The sequence below is a fragment of the Rhagoletis zephyria genome, unplaced genomic scaffold, assembly GCF_001687245.7.
Source record: "Rhagoletis zephyria isolate East Lansing unplaced genomic scaffold, Rhagoletis_zephyria_1.1 Rzeph_scaffold_02310, whole genome shotgun sequence".
Taxonomy (NCBI): Eukaryota; Metazoa; Arthropoda; class Insecta; order Diptera; family Tephritidae; genus Rhagoletis; species Rhagoletis zephyria.
In genome coordinates, this window is record NW_016159394.1 from 1 (window position 1) to 14,690 (window position 14,690).

General features: G+C 38.1%; 2 protein-coding genes across 2 annotated transcripts; both read right to left on the reverse strand.

The window, feature by feature from the left end:
• Positions 1-5,143: 5,143 nt before the first annotated feature.
• Positions 5,144-5,866, reverse strand: LOC108366530 (odorant receptor 33b-like). Its single transcript, XM_017620954.1, has one exon. The coding sequence runs from the start codon at positions 5,864-5,866 to the stop codon at positions 5,144-5,146; it is 723 nt and encodes a 240-aa protein (XP_017476443.1).
• Positions 5,867-5,956: 90 nt separating this feature from the next.
• Positions 5,957-6,697, reverse strand: LOC108366531 (odorant receptor 59a-like). The gene has a single exon (XM_017620955.1). It carries the CDS (start codon positions 6,695-6,697, stop codon positions 5,957-5,959), a length of 741 nt encoding a protein of 246 aa, XP_017476444.1.
• Between the last annotated feature and the right edge of the window lie 7,993 nt (positions 6,698-14,690).

Consider the following 14,690-nt stretch of genomic DNA (forward strand, 5'->3'; position numbering starts at 1 on the left):
CATGATGTCGCTGCCGCGTTCAAAAAAATCATGTCGCCGTCGACAAGGCTCATAACCACAGCTTCTCCAGGATAGCCTATCACTATTTATTCTGCCAGCCCAGCTGCTATCAAATCTCTACACTCTATTAGAATAACATAGTAGCCATACAATGCAGGAAGACCTGTTGGCATTAAAATTCTCCTTGACTGTTTTATAGGTCCCGGCACACAACTGCATAACCGATGAGCTGGCAAGGAGACGGACCGAAATATCTGAATACCATTCAGCTCAAAATGTGGGCATACCTCTAATCTCCAACACAGACTGCGCAAACCACCTGCAATTCGACCACAGCTCTCCCTCGGCTGGACCGCTTCTCTCTCAGAATAGTAGTCGAGGCAATCACCTGACACTGCCTGATGGACACGCACGGAAAACGGTTAGGATACACCCGCAACGATTGGTTTCGCAGTTGCAGAGACGAGGAAGAGGTGGAGATCATCGTATATTATCTTTGCCACTATCCCGCCTTGGCCAAACTCTGCACCAATTCTTCAACCAGTACTTTTTAGAATGTTTAGTCGTCCTGAACTCGGCGAACATTATCGGGTTTTTGTGCTGCATAAAACGCACTCAGTGCTTCAATTACTAAGGGAGGGCGAGAAACAAATGGCTCCTACCAGTGTTACCCCATTGGGCTTTTCTAGCATACGTGTGACCCTCTAACCTAACCTAACCGAAACACTGTCAGCGACCCCAATTTTTTTAAATATTTTTTTTTTTAACTTCCGTGAATGTCTTTCCTATGTACGTAGAACAAAATAATGGAATGCCATTGATGTTGACAGTTTAAGGACCACCCTAGTATGCATTTAAATATTCCGAAGCATTTCAATACAATAAAAATTGAATACCATTCAAATGAGATCGAATTCCAAAGATGCACAGTTCGACGCTACAAATTATCGCAATGCCATCGAGATAACGTGTTTGAGAAAATGTTAAGAAATTTCGCAGCAAGCAACAGAAGTCGAAGGCAGGTAGCAATGACATCAATCGCAAAATCAGCACTACATACATTATCGCACTATGCATCACTCTTACGGCACACGTGCNTGTTTCGCAGTTGCAGAGACGAGGAAGAGGTGGAGATCATCGTATATTATCTTTGCCACTATCCCGCCCTTGGCCAAACTCTGCACCAATTCTTCAACCAGTACTTTTTAGAATGTTTAGTCGTCCTGAACTCGGCGAACGTTATCAGGTTTTTGTGCTGCATAAAACGCACTCAGTGCTTCAATTACTAAGTGAGGGCGAGAAACAAATGGCTTCTACCAGTGTTACCCCATTGGGATTTTCTAGCATACGTGTGACCCTCTAACCTAACCTAACCGAAACACTGTCAACGACCCCAATTTGTTTAAATATTGTTTTTTTTAACTTCCGTGAATGTCTTTCCTATGTAAGTAGAACAAAATAATGGAATGCCATTGATGTTGACAGTTTAAGGACCACCCTAGTATGCATTTAAATATTCCGAAGCATTTCAATTCAATAAAAATTGAATACCATTCAAATGAGATCGAATTCCAAAGATGCACAGTTCGACGCTACAAATTATCGCAATGTCATCGAGATAACGTGTTTGAGAAAATGTTAAGAAATTTCGCAGCAAGCAACAGAAGTCGAAGGCAGGTAGCAATGACATCAATCGCAAAAACAGCACTACATACATTATCGCACTATGCATCACTCTTACGGCACACGTGCACTACGTCCGCCTACGTTTTTCACCTTTGTCTAGGGCTGTTATGTACATATGTACATATGTATGTATGTACGTATGTATAACTAAATGAGTATATATATGCACATATGTTCTGCGTGTATCGAATGAATCGATTTGCATGCATTGATAGCAAGTGAAATTGCATGAAATTACAGCGAAAATACCCAAACGCTGCCAGAATGAGGGAAATGGTAAAACGGTAACACAATTGCGTTTATCTTTCAAATGCAATGGCAACAACTAGATTTTCACCCGACAGCTACCTACAACAGTTACGAGTATCTTGTGGAGGATATAATGAAATGCAAAGCAATGCAAACATCGATCGCATACAAATGGGTTCATGAATTCATCGGGCATTGATTGCTCGTTGCCTTCCGTAGTGGTGAAGAGAATTAACTAAACTACTCAGATACGACGAGTATTTATTTGAATCGAAGTAAGGAGCGCTGGAAAATGCTGGATTTTAACTTTTTTATCGTTTACTTTGAATTGAATTGGATTGGCAAGATGTTAAAATCGTTTACGTGAATGATGTTTTACGTGAAGTTAACACTGCTTGATACTTGAATTACTTGCAGTTGGATTTTTTTTTAAATAAATGGAATGCTTGAAATTGAAGCTACAGTGGCAAGTAAAGCTGAACCAAAAAAAGTTAATGGAAATGATGAATTTGTATATGAATATGATTACGGATGCACATGCATTTGCTATAGATATAAATGATAATATGAATTTGAAAGTGCAGATGAATGTAAACATGAATATGGACATGGATAGAAATATGAGTTTGAACATGAATGCAATTTTGAGTGTGAATATGAATATGCCAGTGAATATGGATATGGTCCAAAAATGCATGTGAAAAAGTAAAGTCGGAATTTTTATGCTCTCACTCCCTAGGATTGTTCCATACCGAAAAAATGTACCCTTATTTTTTATTTTGAAATAAAAAATATTTAGAGGTCGCTCAAAGCAGGAGAAAACAACTTTTCGTAGAAATAGTATAGAAAATCAATATTTTTCTACCAGAAAACTCTGTTTATCTGCAGGAGATTCCCAATAATAATACCCAATTGTTTATTTAACCATTTCTACATCGCAGCTATATTTTGTAGGTATTTAAAAATAGGAAGCAAAGTATTGTTACTCTAAATTTTTAACTATTAAAAAAAAGTTCCTCAATCGAATTTTTTCCTGCTTTACTGACCCTTTTAAAGATTTTCTACGTTCGGGTTCGGGTTGATTTTCCATTTCTTGTTCGAAACCTTTTATTTGGGACTTTTCGAGATTTTCTGATTTTTTTTTTTTGATTTTCGTGCCTTATTCGTGCCTACTTGGAATTTATTTCGGCCTATGTGGTATTTATTCGGGAGTATTCGGATTTTTTTTTAGAGAATTTGCATGATTTGTGAAGTTTTTGCGAGGCAAAAAGCAAAGTTTTGCCTTAAAATTTTAGGTATTAATAAGTTACATAAATATATGTTTATCTACTATATTAGACTTTTGTTTTTGATTATTTTGAGAGATTTTCTAAATATTTCAAGTTTGCATCGATTTTCTGTTTCTTATTCGAAGTAACAAAAATAAGAGAAATATGAATTTTTTGGAGCTTTTTGAGATTTTTCAAAATTCTATAAGCACACATTCAGTGGGTTTTTATGATTTTCCGATTTTTTTACAACCACTTCATTTGCTTCGACACTTATTCGTGATTTTTCAAAATTTTTCGAGATGTCTCGAAAATGTTTCTGAACATCTCGGGATTTGTTTCTCGGGTTTTTAGCTTTTATTTGTTTTTTTTTTTGATAACTTTTCGGGATCTGTAGAAATTTCTGAAGGGGTTTCCAGAATATTTCGGGGTTTTTCGTGGCTTTGAGTATTTTACGGTACATTTTAATATTAATGTTGCCTTNGTTTTTCGTGGCTTTGAGTATTTTACGGTACATTTTAATATTAATGTTGCTTTTTATTTTATTTTGGAAGTTTGCGTGGTTTATTGGAAACCTTTTGTTTTCGTTCGAGTAATTTTCAGGATATTTCTAAAATTTTTGAAATTTTATCGACAAAGTACAGGATTTCTATCGGACTTTTTGGGTTTTTTTGCAACCTTTCAGAAGTGTTTTCGATATTTACTGGCACAAATTTGCTTCTGAATAAAATGCCTAGTTTAGCGGGTTTTTTCTACTTTAAAAATATTTTATTTTATTTTTTTTTCATTTGCATTTAAGTATGTTGAGAATCTTACTTTTTTGTTTTTCTTTAGCTCGAAACATTAAAAGTCCGATATTTTTCGCTTTTTGTTACAAAATTGATATTCGAAACTGTTTCTGGTGGAAATTGTTTATGAATAAAGTTCGTGGCAAGATGGTAGGGCCATCAATCTGTAGTTATGGTGCTCGCTCTTTGTGTCGGAACGAAAAACTTCCTCGCAGTTATTTATGGAAAAATTCGTAATACAGTATTCCCCGCTTAATTAAACTACAAAAGGCACCCTTTTTGGTTCAGTTAACCAGGGAATCAATTAATAGGGGGGCTGGGGGAGATATTGAAGGTATATCTCCTTCCGATAGCACATATTTTTAACCAATTATGCGGGGAAACCAATTAACCGAGGGTCAATTAAGAGGGGAATACCGTAATGCGATGCCGGTGCCATATCCCATAATTTGATATTTATTGAATAACTGTAGATTGTACAACATGACAACGGTCTTTTAAAAGTACAAAAGTCCGAAGGGTGCCCTTCGAAACGAAATATAATTTGAAACCACAAGGCCCCCTCTCAACCCTTCTAATTTTTATCGGAAATATTATTGCTCACAACAAAATTTGAAAAAAGTAATTTGATTTCGTTACACCAGCCACAACCATCTTCACTTTCTTACACCCTCGACAAAGGTATAAAAGGAATAGGCACCCTGAATTGTTGTCAAAAAGGCGCTCAAATGTATTGGAATCAGCCCAGCAGCATAAGGTACCGTACTTTTTAAGTTGCGCTCGGTGAAAATGCACATTAGACGTCGATATGTCTGATTTTGTTCCATCCAATTGCTGCTATAAATCCGATGTTGCAAATCATCTATCGAGTTGGTGAAGACCGTGCCATAGTAGCAAGTGGGAAATATTTGCAGTTGCACCGCGACCAAGTAAAGGAAAAACAATAGCTTATCCGATGCAGTATTCGCGAAGAAAACGAAAGTTATCAAAACAAAGCCGTCCTGAAAGGCAGTCACAGAATATTGAAGAAACACCGGAATGGATATGATTTCTTGTACCATTGCGCTCAATCTAAATATTCAAAGAAAAGTAGTAAGTCTTACGTATGAGTTTTATACATAACATGTGAAATATTAAAAAACAGAGTTTTCGCTACCTATACAGGTATTGATGATCAATAATACAGCGCTGCAATTCTGCGATATTCGCCCGTACATCTTCACTGCTGTGTCCAATTCTAGCCAGCCGTTCGCCCAACAAATGCGTATGATCCGATAGCACACATAAAGCAACCGCCGGAAATGTGTCATTCACTAAAGCCTGCAACAGATCGAATACTAGTAGCCCCAGTTCAATACCCACCGCCGCAATATATGCTGTGGTCGATGCGCGGTAATCGAAGAAAGGCATTGCGATTTCAAAGGCCAAGCGACGCTCACCAATTGACGCTGCGAACGACATTAATGTAACTGCGAAGAAAAACGTGCACATGCCACGTGATGCATTCATGATGAAGTCGGTGCGTCGTTGAATGTCCGCGAAGTACTTGCGATCTTCAGCGAGCTGTATGCGCGCATCCAAATTACTGAAAACTTGTTCTAACTCCCGCACCAATTCAAGCTTTTTGTAGTAGCTTATGTATTTGAAACTTGCGGTGAATGAACCGGCGCAAAGGGGCAGCACTTGAAGTNAGACCGTGCCATAGTAGCAAGTGGGAAATATTTGCAGTTGCACCGCGACCAAGTAAAGGAAAAACAATAGCTTATCCGATGCAGTATTCGCGAAGAAAACGAAAGTTATCAAAACAAAGCCGTCCTGAAAGGCAGTCACAGAATATTGAAGAAACACCGGAATGGATATGATTTCTTGTACCATTGCGCTCAATCTAAATATTCAAAGAAAAGTAGTAAGTCTTACGTATGAGTTTTATACATAACATGTGAAATATTAAAAATAGAGGTGTCGCTACCTATACAGGTATTGATGATCAATAATACAGCGCTGCAATTCTGCGATATTCGCCCGTACATCTTCACTGCTGTGTCCAATTCTAGCCAGCCGTTCGCCCAACAAATGCGTATGATCCGATAGCACACATAAAGCAACCGCCGGAAATGTGTCATTCACTAAAGCCTGCAACAGATCGAATACTAGTAGCCCCAGTTCAATACCCACCGCCGCAATATATGCTGTGGTCGATGCGCGGTAATCGAAGAAAGGCATTGCGATTTCAAAGGCCAAGCGACGCTCACCAATTGACGCTGCGAACGACATTAATGTAACTGCGAAGAAAAACGTGCACATGCCACGTGATGCATTCATGATGAAGTCGGTGCGTCGTTGAATGTCCGCGAAGTACTTGCGATCTTCAGCGAGCTGTATGCGCGCATCCAAATTACTGAAAACTTGTTCTAACTCCCGCACCAATTCAAGCTTTTTGTAGTAGCTTATGTATTTGAAACTTGCGGTGAATGAACCGGCGCAAAGGGGCAGCACTTGAAGTATATCGGTTAAGTTGGTGCTGTTGAAAAGCGAAAGAAATACAATGCCTGGATAGAGCACAATGATGATTAGATTGATGCAGATACTGTAAAAGGAATAGAGTAGCTGATAGCGTAGCACCGGCTGACGAACGCAGCCCAGCATAAGCCAGTAGCGCCAGTGTATACGAAAGAAATAGCGACTATTCACAGGCGACCGATTCATTTCGTTTGACCAGGGAAACTAGCGAATTTAATGAAACGCGGATACGGACGGCTTAATCATCGACATGTTCTCTTTTGTGGGAAATGAAGGTGTTGTCTTCGTCCTTACATAATAAATTATGAGAAACAGTTTATTATTTATTATTTTATATTAGATCCAATTAAAAATATTTTATTTTTAGCACACTAATGCGAGGAAATATATAGACCTGCATAGGTGCTTTTGTTTTGCCGGTGTACTTTTGTACAATATAACATATATATCGTGACTAATAATTTATTTTTTTTTAGAACGATTTGTGGAGGTGCAATTCGATGAAATCCATCATTTCAATCAAAAAGTGAATTTTGAACTTTTTATTGGTTACGACATTTTGCATTTCAGTGGCGATGCTAAGTGTTTTTGCATTTCAGGTGACGATATGTAGTTATATGCACAGCAGTGGTGGGCGTCAATCAGCTTCCCTGCGGCCAAAGCTCTTTCAAGCTTTCCTTACTAAATGTAAACAACGCTTGAAAGAGTTTTGCCCGCGTAAGACCGGTGCCCACCATCGATCTATGTCAAATTCGCCAATGGTTGGAGTCAACCCTTTTTTGATTTCGATGAATTTTTGGTCACAACTTTTCTTCTATCATATTTATAACAAAGTTCTGCCAAAGAGGAAAAATGTTTCAGAAAGGTTGAAAGTTCTGAACTTCGAAATTTCCCGAATTTTGCAAATTTATTTTTGAATATATTGTAATAAAAACAAATGGTTACATATATTAATTTTTGGGAATTTTTTTTATGCAATTTCTCCAATTGAGCTTGATATTTTCAAGGTGCTTTTTAAAGATACGAATTTTTGAAATGTTAAAAATTGATTAGTTCCAAACTCTATCTTTAAACAAATTTAATTTAACAACAAAAATAAAAGTTTACAAAAACTTTACCTAGAGTTTGGATTTTATTTTCAAAGTTCAAAAATTCATATCTTAAAAAAAACACCATCTTGAAATTTTTAGGATCTTTTAAGATCAGTTTTAGATATTGAATTAAGAAGTTTTACTCACAAATTTTTATAAGTTTTCTATTACGATTTTTAAAATTAAAAATTTTGAAAATTTTTGTATGTTTCGAAGCTTTTAAAATGCATATAGTTCTAGCTTTATATCCCTAATTATTCGCTTTAAAACTCGAGCAGAACAATTTGTGTAACTTTAATAATTTCTGAGATACTCATAAAATATTTGCAAAATTGCTTATGAAACGTTTCTGAATGTTTCGAAATTTTGGATATCCTTTAACGATTTGGAGTCACTACGCTTCCCACAACCGGCGCCTATTGATCCATCTTCGAAAGAATTTTCCTAGAAAAAGTAACGGTCGGTGGACAGCACCGCCAACGAACTTAAGAAAACCTGGTCGGAAATCTGACGATGGGCAACTCGAGGTCCGTCCTAGTAGGTCTTTGCAAGCTGTATAAAAACATCCTCATGAAGTATCCGGTTCCCGCATATGTAGTAAAGGATGCTACGCCCTACCAAGGTCGGGCAAAGGTAGTGTGCATGTGGTGACAGGGGCTAACAATAGGGGTATTCACCACATTTAACAAGTGACCTGGCATTCGGGTAAAAAAGCTGTTTCGCTCAAAGCAACCAAAGTTGTCAATGCTGCTTTACTAACTCTAAAACAGCTATCGAATGCAGAAATGTTCTCAACGATGTGGACTCCAGGTACACCATACGTATGATTTGGGTTCCAGGACACAGAGATGTACCAGTTAATTGTGAGGGAGAATAAAAGATGAGGACTGGCACATCCTGCCAACTGTTGCATAAAGCCTGCTTTGTCGAACTGGCGAACAGAAAGTGGTGCCGCGAATCCACATGTGCGGTAGCACATTAAATCTGGCGCAGACTCGACAACGATAGGTCCAGCGTCCTCATTCTCATTGAATGCTGTCAACTAAGGGTGATTGTTGAAATCATAACAAATCATTACCTAATGGAATGGAGAAAGTATGTGCCACTGTCCGAAACTAACGAGTCTCTGGTAACTTTATCCTCATAAACACTTTTTTGTCAGTCGGGCAAAAACATTAAAATTGAGTAAGTGTTCTTAAAGACACTTTCAAAAGCATCCATGCAGCTCTCTAATAGTACTGTCATATAGTATATGTACATTAGGGTAAGTAATTTTTTTTTTACCATGCGCCTTTACGTGTAATACTAATACAATTTTCCGAAGAATCCATGGACCTAAAATCAATTTGGAGTTTGCCAAATTGCGAAAATAGGTTTAGAAGAAAATGTGAAAATTTTCATTGCTGCGACCTCTGGCGGAAGTTTTAAGAAAAAGATAAATGCAGAAATAGATTCATCTTACCAAAAAATCCCTCATGGCATGTTTTTATACAAAATTTAAGCACTTATTTACGACACTACGGCGAAATGCTAAGAAACCGATTTTCGCAATTTGGCAAACTCCAAATTGATTTTACACCCACGGTTTCTTGGGCAAGTTTGCTTAGAATTACACGGACTCTGTGCTATACGATCATAGTCGAAAAAAATCTCCCATTACAAATTGACCCGCCCTAATGTACTTGGGTACATATTATAGATAAAGCGTTCGCACCTCATGTCATTATTCTCAAATTTAATTGGTGGTATTATTCGCGAATGGATATTCTACAATTTCCTAGGTACGTACATATAAAATTAAGTTTGATAAAGGTACTAAGAAGCTTCATACACACATACGAATGTATGTACATCCATATGCACATAGTATGTATTTACGACTATAGTTTAACTTGAACGCCGTTGAATATTTAAAGGACGTTTAGTTTTGTGTAATTAATTTAATTCATCAATTCAAAAGTGTTTGCTAATCTATTTAACGTAAAAGTTTATTTGGAATTTTCTTCAGAGTAAAGGTGTTATTAACTTTATAGGCAATTTAATTATGTTAACATTTTCTGCAATTGTCACGTATCAAAGAACGGGAAGTGTGAAAAAATCAAAACCAAATCTCAGGTTTGGAACGTTTTAGGTTAGGTAAGGAAAAGTTATCAAGGGATTGCTTGGAGTATTATATTACATAAAATGTCCTGGACCACCCGCCAACCCCCTCTAAAATGGAGGAAAATGTTTTTTTTATTGAAAAACGCAAAAATATGACCTACAAAATCGGATATGCTCTATCTTTTAGTGGTATTACTGACTTCCGGTTTCGACCGGACGTGCCTTTTGCAACCCCTTTATGACTTTCGAACTTCAACTCATCCTAGACTTCTAAAATGAACAAAAGTGTTTTTATTGGAAAACGAAAAAATATGAATCACCAAATAGGGGATGCTCCATCTTTTAGTCGTATTACCGACTTCTGGTTTCATGGGTTGAACTGACCGGAAGTCCATTTTATAAGAATAATAATAGAACCTACATGTTTTTACCACAGCTTCGGTTGCTGTGGACAAAAATACGTAATTTTTGCAGGAAATATTTTTTTTGCAATGGGCTTCCAGTTAAAAGGATGCTTAAACAAACCAACCCGCTTCCGGTGAGACTACTTATTAACGAAGCCATAAATAGTAACCGCTTGGATCCAGTATTTAGAGAAGCCAAGCATACAAAGCACTTTAGAGAGACTAAGCGCGTTCTCTAGGTTTTGGGCCACAAAGGCATAGAAGGAAATCAAGGGGCAGACAGGATTGCTAGGGAGGCGGCAGCAACCACATCAGTAGATTCCGAGCAGCGTTAGGCAAAGCAGCTATCGGGAGGATACAAAAGGAAAATATATGATAAGCTCATTAACCTCGCAAAGGACAAACTAAGTATTCTAACAGGTATCTCAACAGGTCATTACAGACTAAGATGCCTCATACAACAAACTCGGGAACTAGTCTAATGATTCGAGCTGCTTCTGCGACAGGGCAGCTGAAAGTTTGGGCACATACTCCCCGAATAAGGATGTAGTGGCGAGAACATGGGCAAGTACATTGGGTCACTAAACCCACAGTCGAATTACATGCACTCGATATCACCAAACAACATACTGCACCTCTCGAGGGAGTTCGGATTGACCGAGGTGTTGGAAAGAGCAGGAGAGCACAATAGAACTATTGGTCGCAGTGCATTCCTCAAACTTATATCTAGGTTTCCTGTCTTGCCAGCTCATCGGCCATGCAGTTTCCAGCGATTTCGCTGTGACCTGGAACCCAAAAATGCTTAACAGGGAAGTAAGCCGATGCAGTCGATAATGAAGTCAGACACTATGAATAAATACTTACCATCTTAAAAGGGGTTGCACTAGAGAGCAGCCAATTTCAAGCCTCCTTTATTGCGGTCATCTCTGCTTGGAAGAGGCTGCAGTCAACCGGTAACCTAAATTTCAGGCTGATGGAGAGTTATTCGCTGCACACAGCTCCACCTACCGTTCCACTCAGCTTCGATCCATCTGTAAATAAGTTTACATGACCACGCTATAGTTGGAATGTGGCTGGTGAAAGAACCGCCCTGAAGTGGTATGTTCAATTCGGTGGGAAGCCGAAGCCTTTTAGAATACTGGAACTTAAAGCTCCTTAGCCAGATATATATGTATATATAGGCACATTATTTAACATGTAATATGGCATTGATCGCCTGAGTAGGTGCCCCACTGGTTCTAATTAAGGCGGCTCTTTGTACCTCTTCCAGCTGATTGACTATGAAGTGCGTTCCACCAGACGAGTAACGCATATAATAAAATTGGCCTAGTTATAATTTCATGAAGCTAATGAATTAACTTCGGCGAACGACCCTAGCGCTTACATGTATATACATAATACAGTTGTTGTCCTTTTTGCGCACATGTTTACATACATGCCGAGCAATAACGTAAAATGTAAATTGTCCACCGATCCACTGGTGAGTAGCGAACCGCATTGCAACCGATTGCTGTGATCTGTTGCCTGTCTGTGGCTCGCTTAATGCTGGTTCCTAAATAAACGAAGCCGTATACTTTTTGAGCTTGCAGCTCTTAACAGTGAGTCTTTGCCTTCTATACTGATAAATATCATTACAAATATGTTCTCTGTTATATCAACGTAGCGGATTTTGTATCGATTGTGTCAAGAGTGCCGTCGGACTAGCATTCATTGCTACAACGAAACAGTCAACTCTGCAAGCGTTTGAAAAATGGTCTACTTACTCTACTAAGAAATAATGCATGGCAATATGTGGCTTCTATTTATGTGCGGCTAGTGTATTCATCCGGCTTATGCCTAAGAGGATTATAATGGGAATGACGTTGTTGATTCAGCAAACAAGCAATGGGCAGCGGCTTTCCAATTCTCTAAATGCTAATAGAATGTGGGAATATGGGCCGTAGCGGTAGCTTTGGGACATAGGATAAACGGTCAGCGACGCACATTTCTGTAAATATTTTACAAAATTTTACTCTCAAATCATTTCAAGCAGGTTATATGACCATAAGTAGTTAAGTAATTAAAAGCATATTATTGGCTGTCAAAGGACTCAAGTACTATTCACTACTCAACACTATATTCGGATTTTTTTTTGTGGCTGTGTAATTACAGAAGTTACAGAAAAAGCGTTCCAGCAGTCAATAATGCTATATCTGAGAGCACTTTTGTGAGAGTAACTTAGGCTTTCTCTGAGCCAGAAGTTGTAGGAATGGAAGTCAACAACGACATATATACATATTGTTCTTATATATTTGAAAACCATTTTTTTTGCTTCCATAAATTTTGAGCCAAATAATTGTGATACACAATAATATTTAGGACATGCCAGAATATTTTAAATTTAAAGACTGAAATGAAAGACTTTATAGGAACACTATTTTGAAAACGATTTTTTTCTTTAATATTATGCTATCGAAGAAAATAGGGGTAAAACCACCCGTGCTTACCATGTAACGATAGTTTTCGGAAAAGGGGCAAACAATTATATTTAAGACGTGCGCCGGTTATTTAATGTTCGCCTTCGTCCGAAATTAGACTTTTTTCTTGTTTTTCATAAAATTTATTTTATCTGTAACATTAAAAGGCGGTACGTGTTTTAAGATATATTGGCTGTTAATCCCTCCTCAACAATAATGAATGCATATGTTTCTTAATTCCATACAAACGAACTCATTTACACATCTGCTAATATGATGAAGTAACCATGTGAATATTTAACTGCTCTTGGCAAATATGTATTTTCTCCATTCACTCTTACCTCGCGTCCAAAATAAATTTGTTTTCCCTATCGTGCGTTAAATCTTCTCTTCCTTTGCCAATCAGCGTCATAATTTACACAAACGCTCTCCCGCCACCATCATTCTCACACATATCTCAAACTCATTCCGCTTTTTCTTTCTCGTTCGCATATTGTTTCATTTGTCTAAATCCGGATAAGCACTTTCACCCATTTGAACTTTCCTATGACGCTTATTGTAGACATTTTCATTTCCTGTCCTTTTTTTGCTGTTACTACGATTGTCACTGTGCTTATGCCGGATATGCTTTCATATTAAAATAAGTAGTGCAAATTGTTAAGGCGTGCGAGTAAATGTGCTAGCTGACTGTTTATGGGCAACCTTATGTAATACGGGGCGTATACGTTACACATTCATATATCTAAATAAATACGGGTTTTGTGTGCCCTTTTTAGCTTAAAAAATCTCTATATGAGCCATATAAATAATAGCACATTTCCACTAAAATTCATTTGCATCCGACTTTCTACCCGATTGAGGTTACACATGCGGAAGAAATTGAGGACAAATGCAATGTTGTATTAAAATGCGATGCGACATAAATTAATTGTCAAATTTTTATGTCGTGCTCGTGACATTGTTTCGTTGAGATTTATGTTGAGGCTGTGCCGATAAATGTATAGAAATGAGCAAATGGAGAAATTTATGTACTACCGGAGCAGTAAGAAGCTCACACAAAAGCTTTGTAGTTCTCCCAATAGCGCAGTACACTCGAACCCAGATGATTTGTGGACGACATGTCTTGTCCATTTCGTTAAGATATTTGTTAGTTACTTGGCTTTTAGCTAAATTATAATTAGCTGGCATTAATCAAGTCATCTCAATACATCTGGTTTGACTAGGCTACATCCATGGATATTACTGTCAGTTCGGTTATAATTTCTTTTAGAGGATGTCCCCGCCTTCTGCAACGCATTGCATTAAATAGTACCTAATATTCGGCTTCGGCTTCGGCTTCGGTCAAAATTCTAGCCTCGGTCAGACACTAGTAATAATGTATGCAGTACACTCACATCGTACGCTGCAGTTTTTAATTAAGGAGCTACTGTGTCCGAAGGCCACTAAGGCAACCGCTGAAAGCGTTTACCTAATTTCCATTGGATAAGTGTAAATTTGAGTAATTGCTTAATTAATGACTAGACGCGAGACATCAATTAAGGAATTAAGTAATTAAATGGTCAATCAATTTGCAATCACGCAACGTCTGTTGTCGATTTTCCACTACTTTTACTATAAATATTCGGCGAGAATCACTTTAAATTTATTCCAATTTCAAGTGTGCACCAAAAATCAGTTGGTAAACTATGAGCCAGTCAGTGGACAGCAACGCCTTTTTCAGGATCCATTGGATCGGTTTTCGTATTTGTGGTGGCCATCCACCACTACCCGCCCACCATTACCGCACACCCTACTTGCTATACGCTTTTGTAGTGAGCATTTTGGTTACCGTCTGCTATCCGTTACACCTGGCTTTGGCACTTTTCCGCAACAGCTCCCTAGCTGGTGATATCAAAAATCTAGCTGTGTGTGTCACCTGTATCGCTTGCAGCTTGAAATTCGTCATTTATACGCGGAAGTTACGGATTGTGCGCGCGATTGAGCAAACCTTTGCGGCATTGGATGCTCGAGTGCAGAGCGAGTTGGAACGCAAATACTATTTTACTGCTATGCGCAGGAGCGTACGAAATATTTTGTACCTCTTTTTGTGCCTCTATGCTGCGGTCGGTGTGACGGCTGAGTTGGC

What these genes read in the sequence shown, in the direction of transcription:
- LOC108366531 (XM_017620955.1), bottom strand. Translation starts at nt 6,697, where the DNA reads ATGAATCGGTCGCCTGTGAATAGTCGCTATTTCTTTCGTATACACTGG.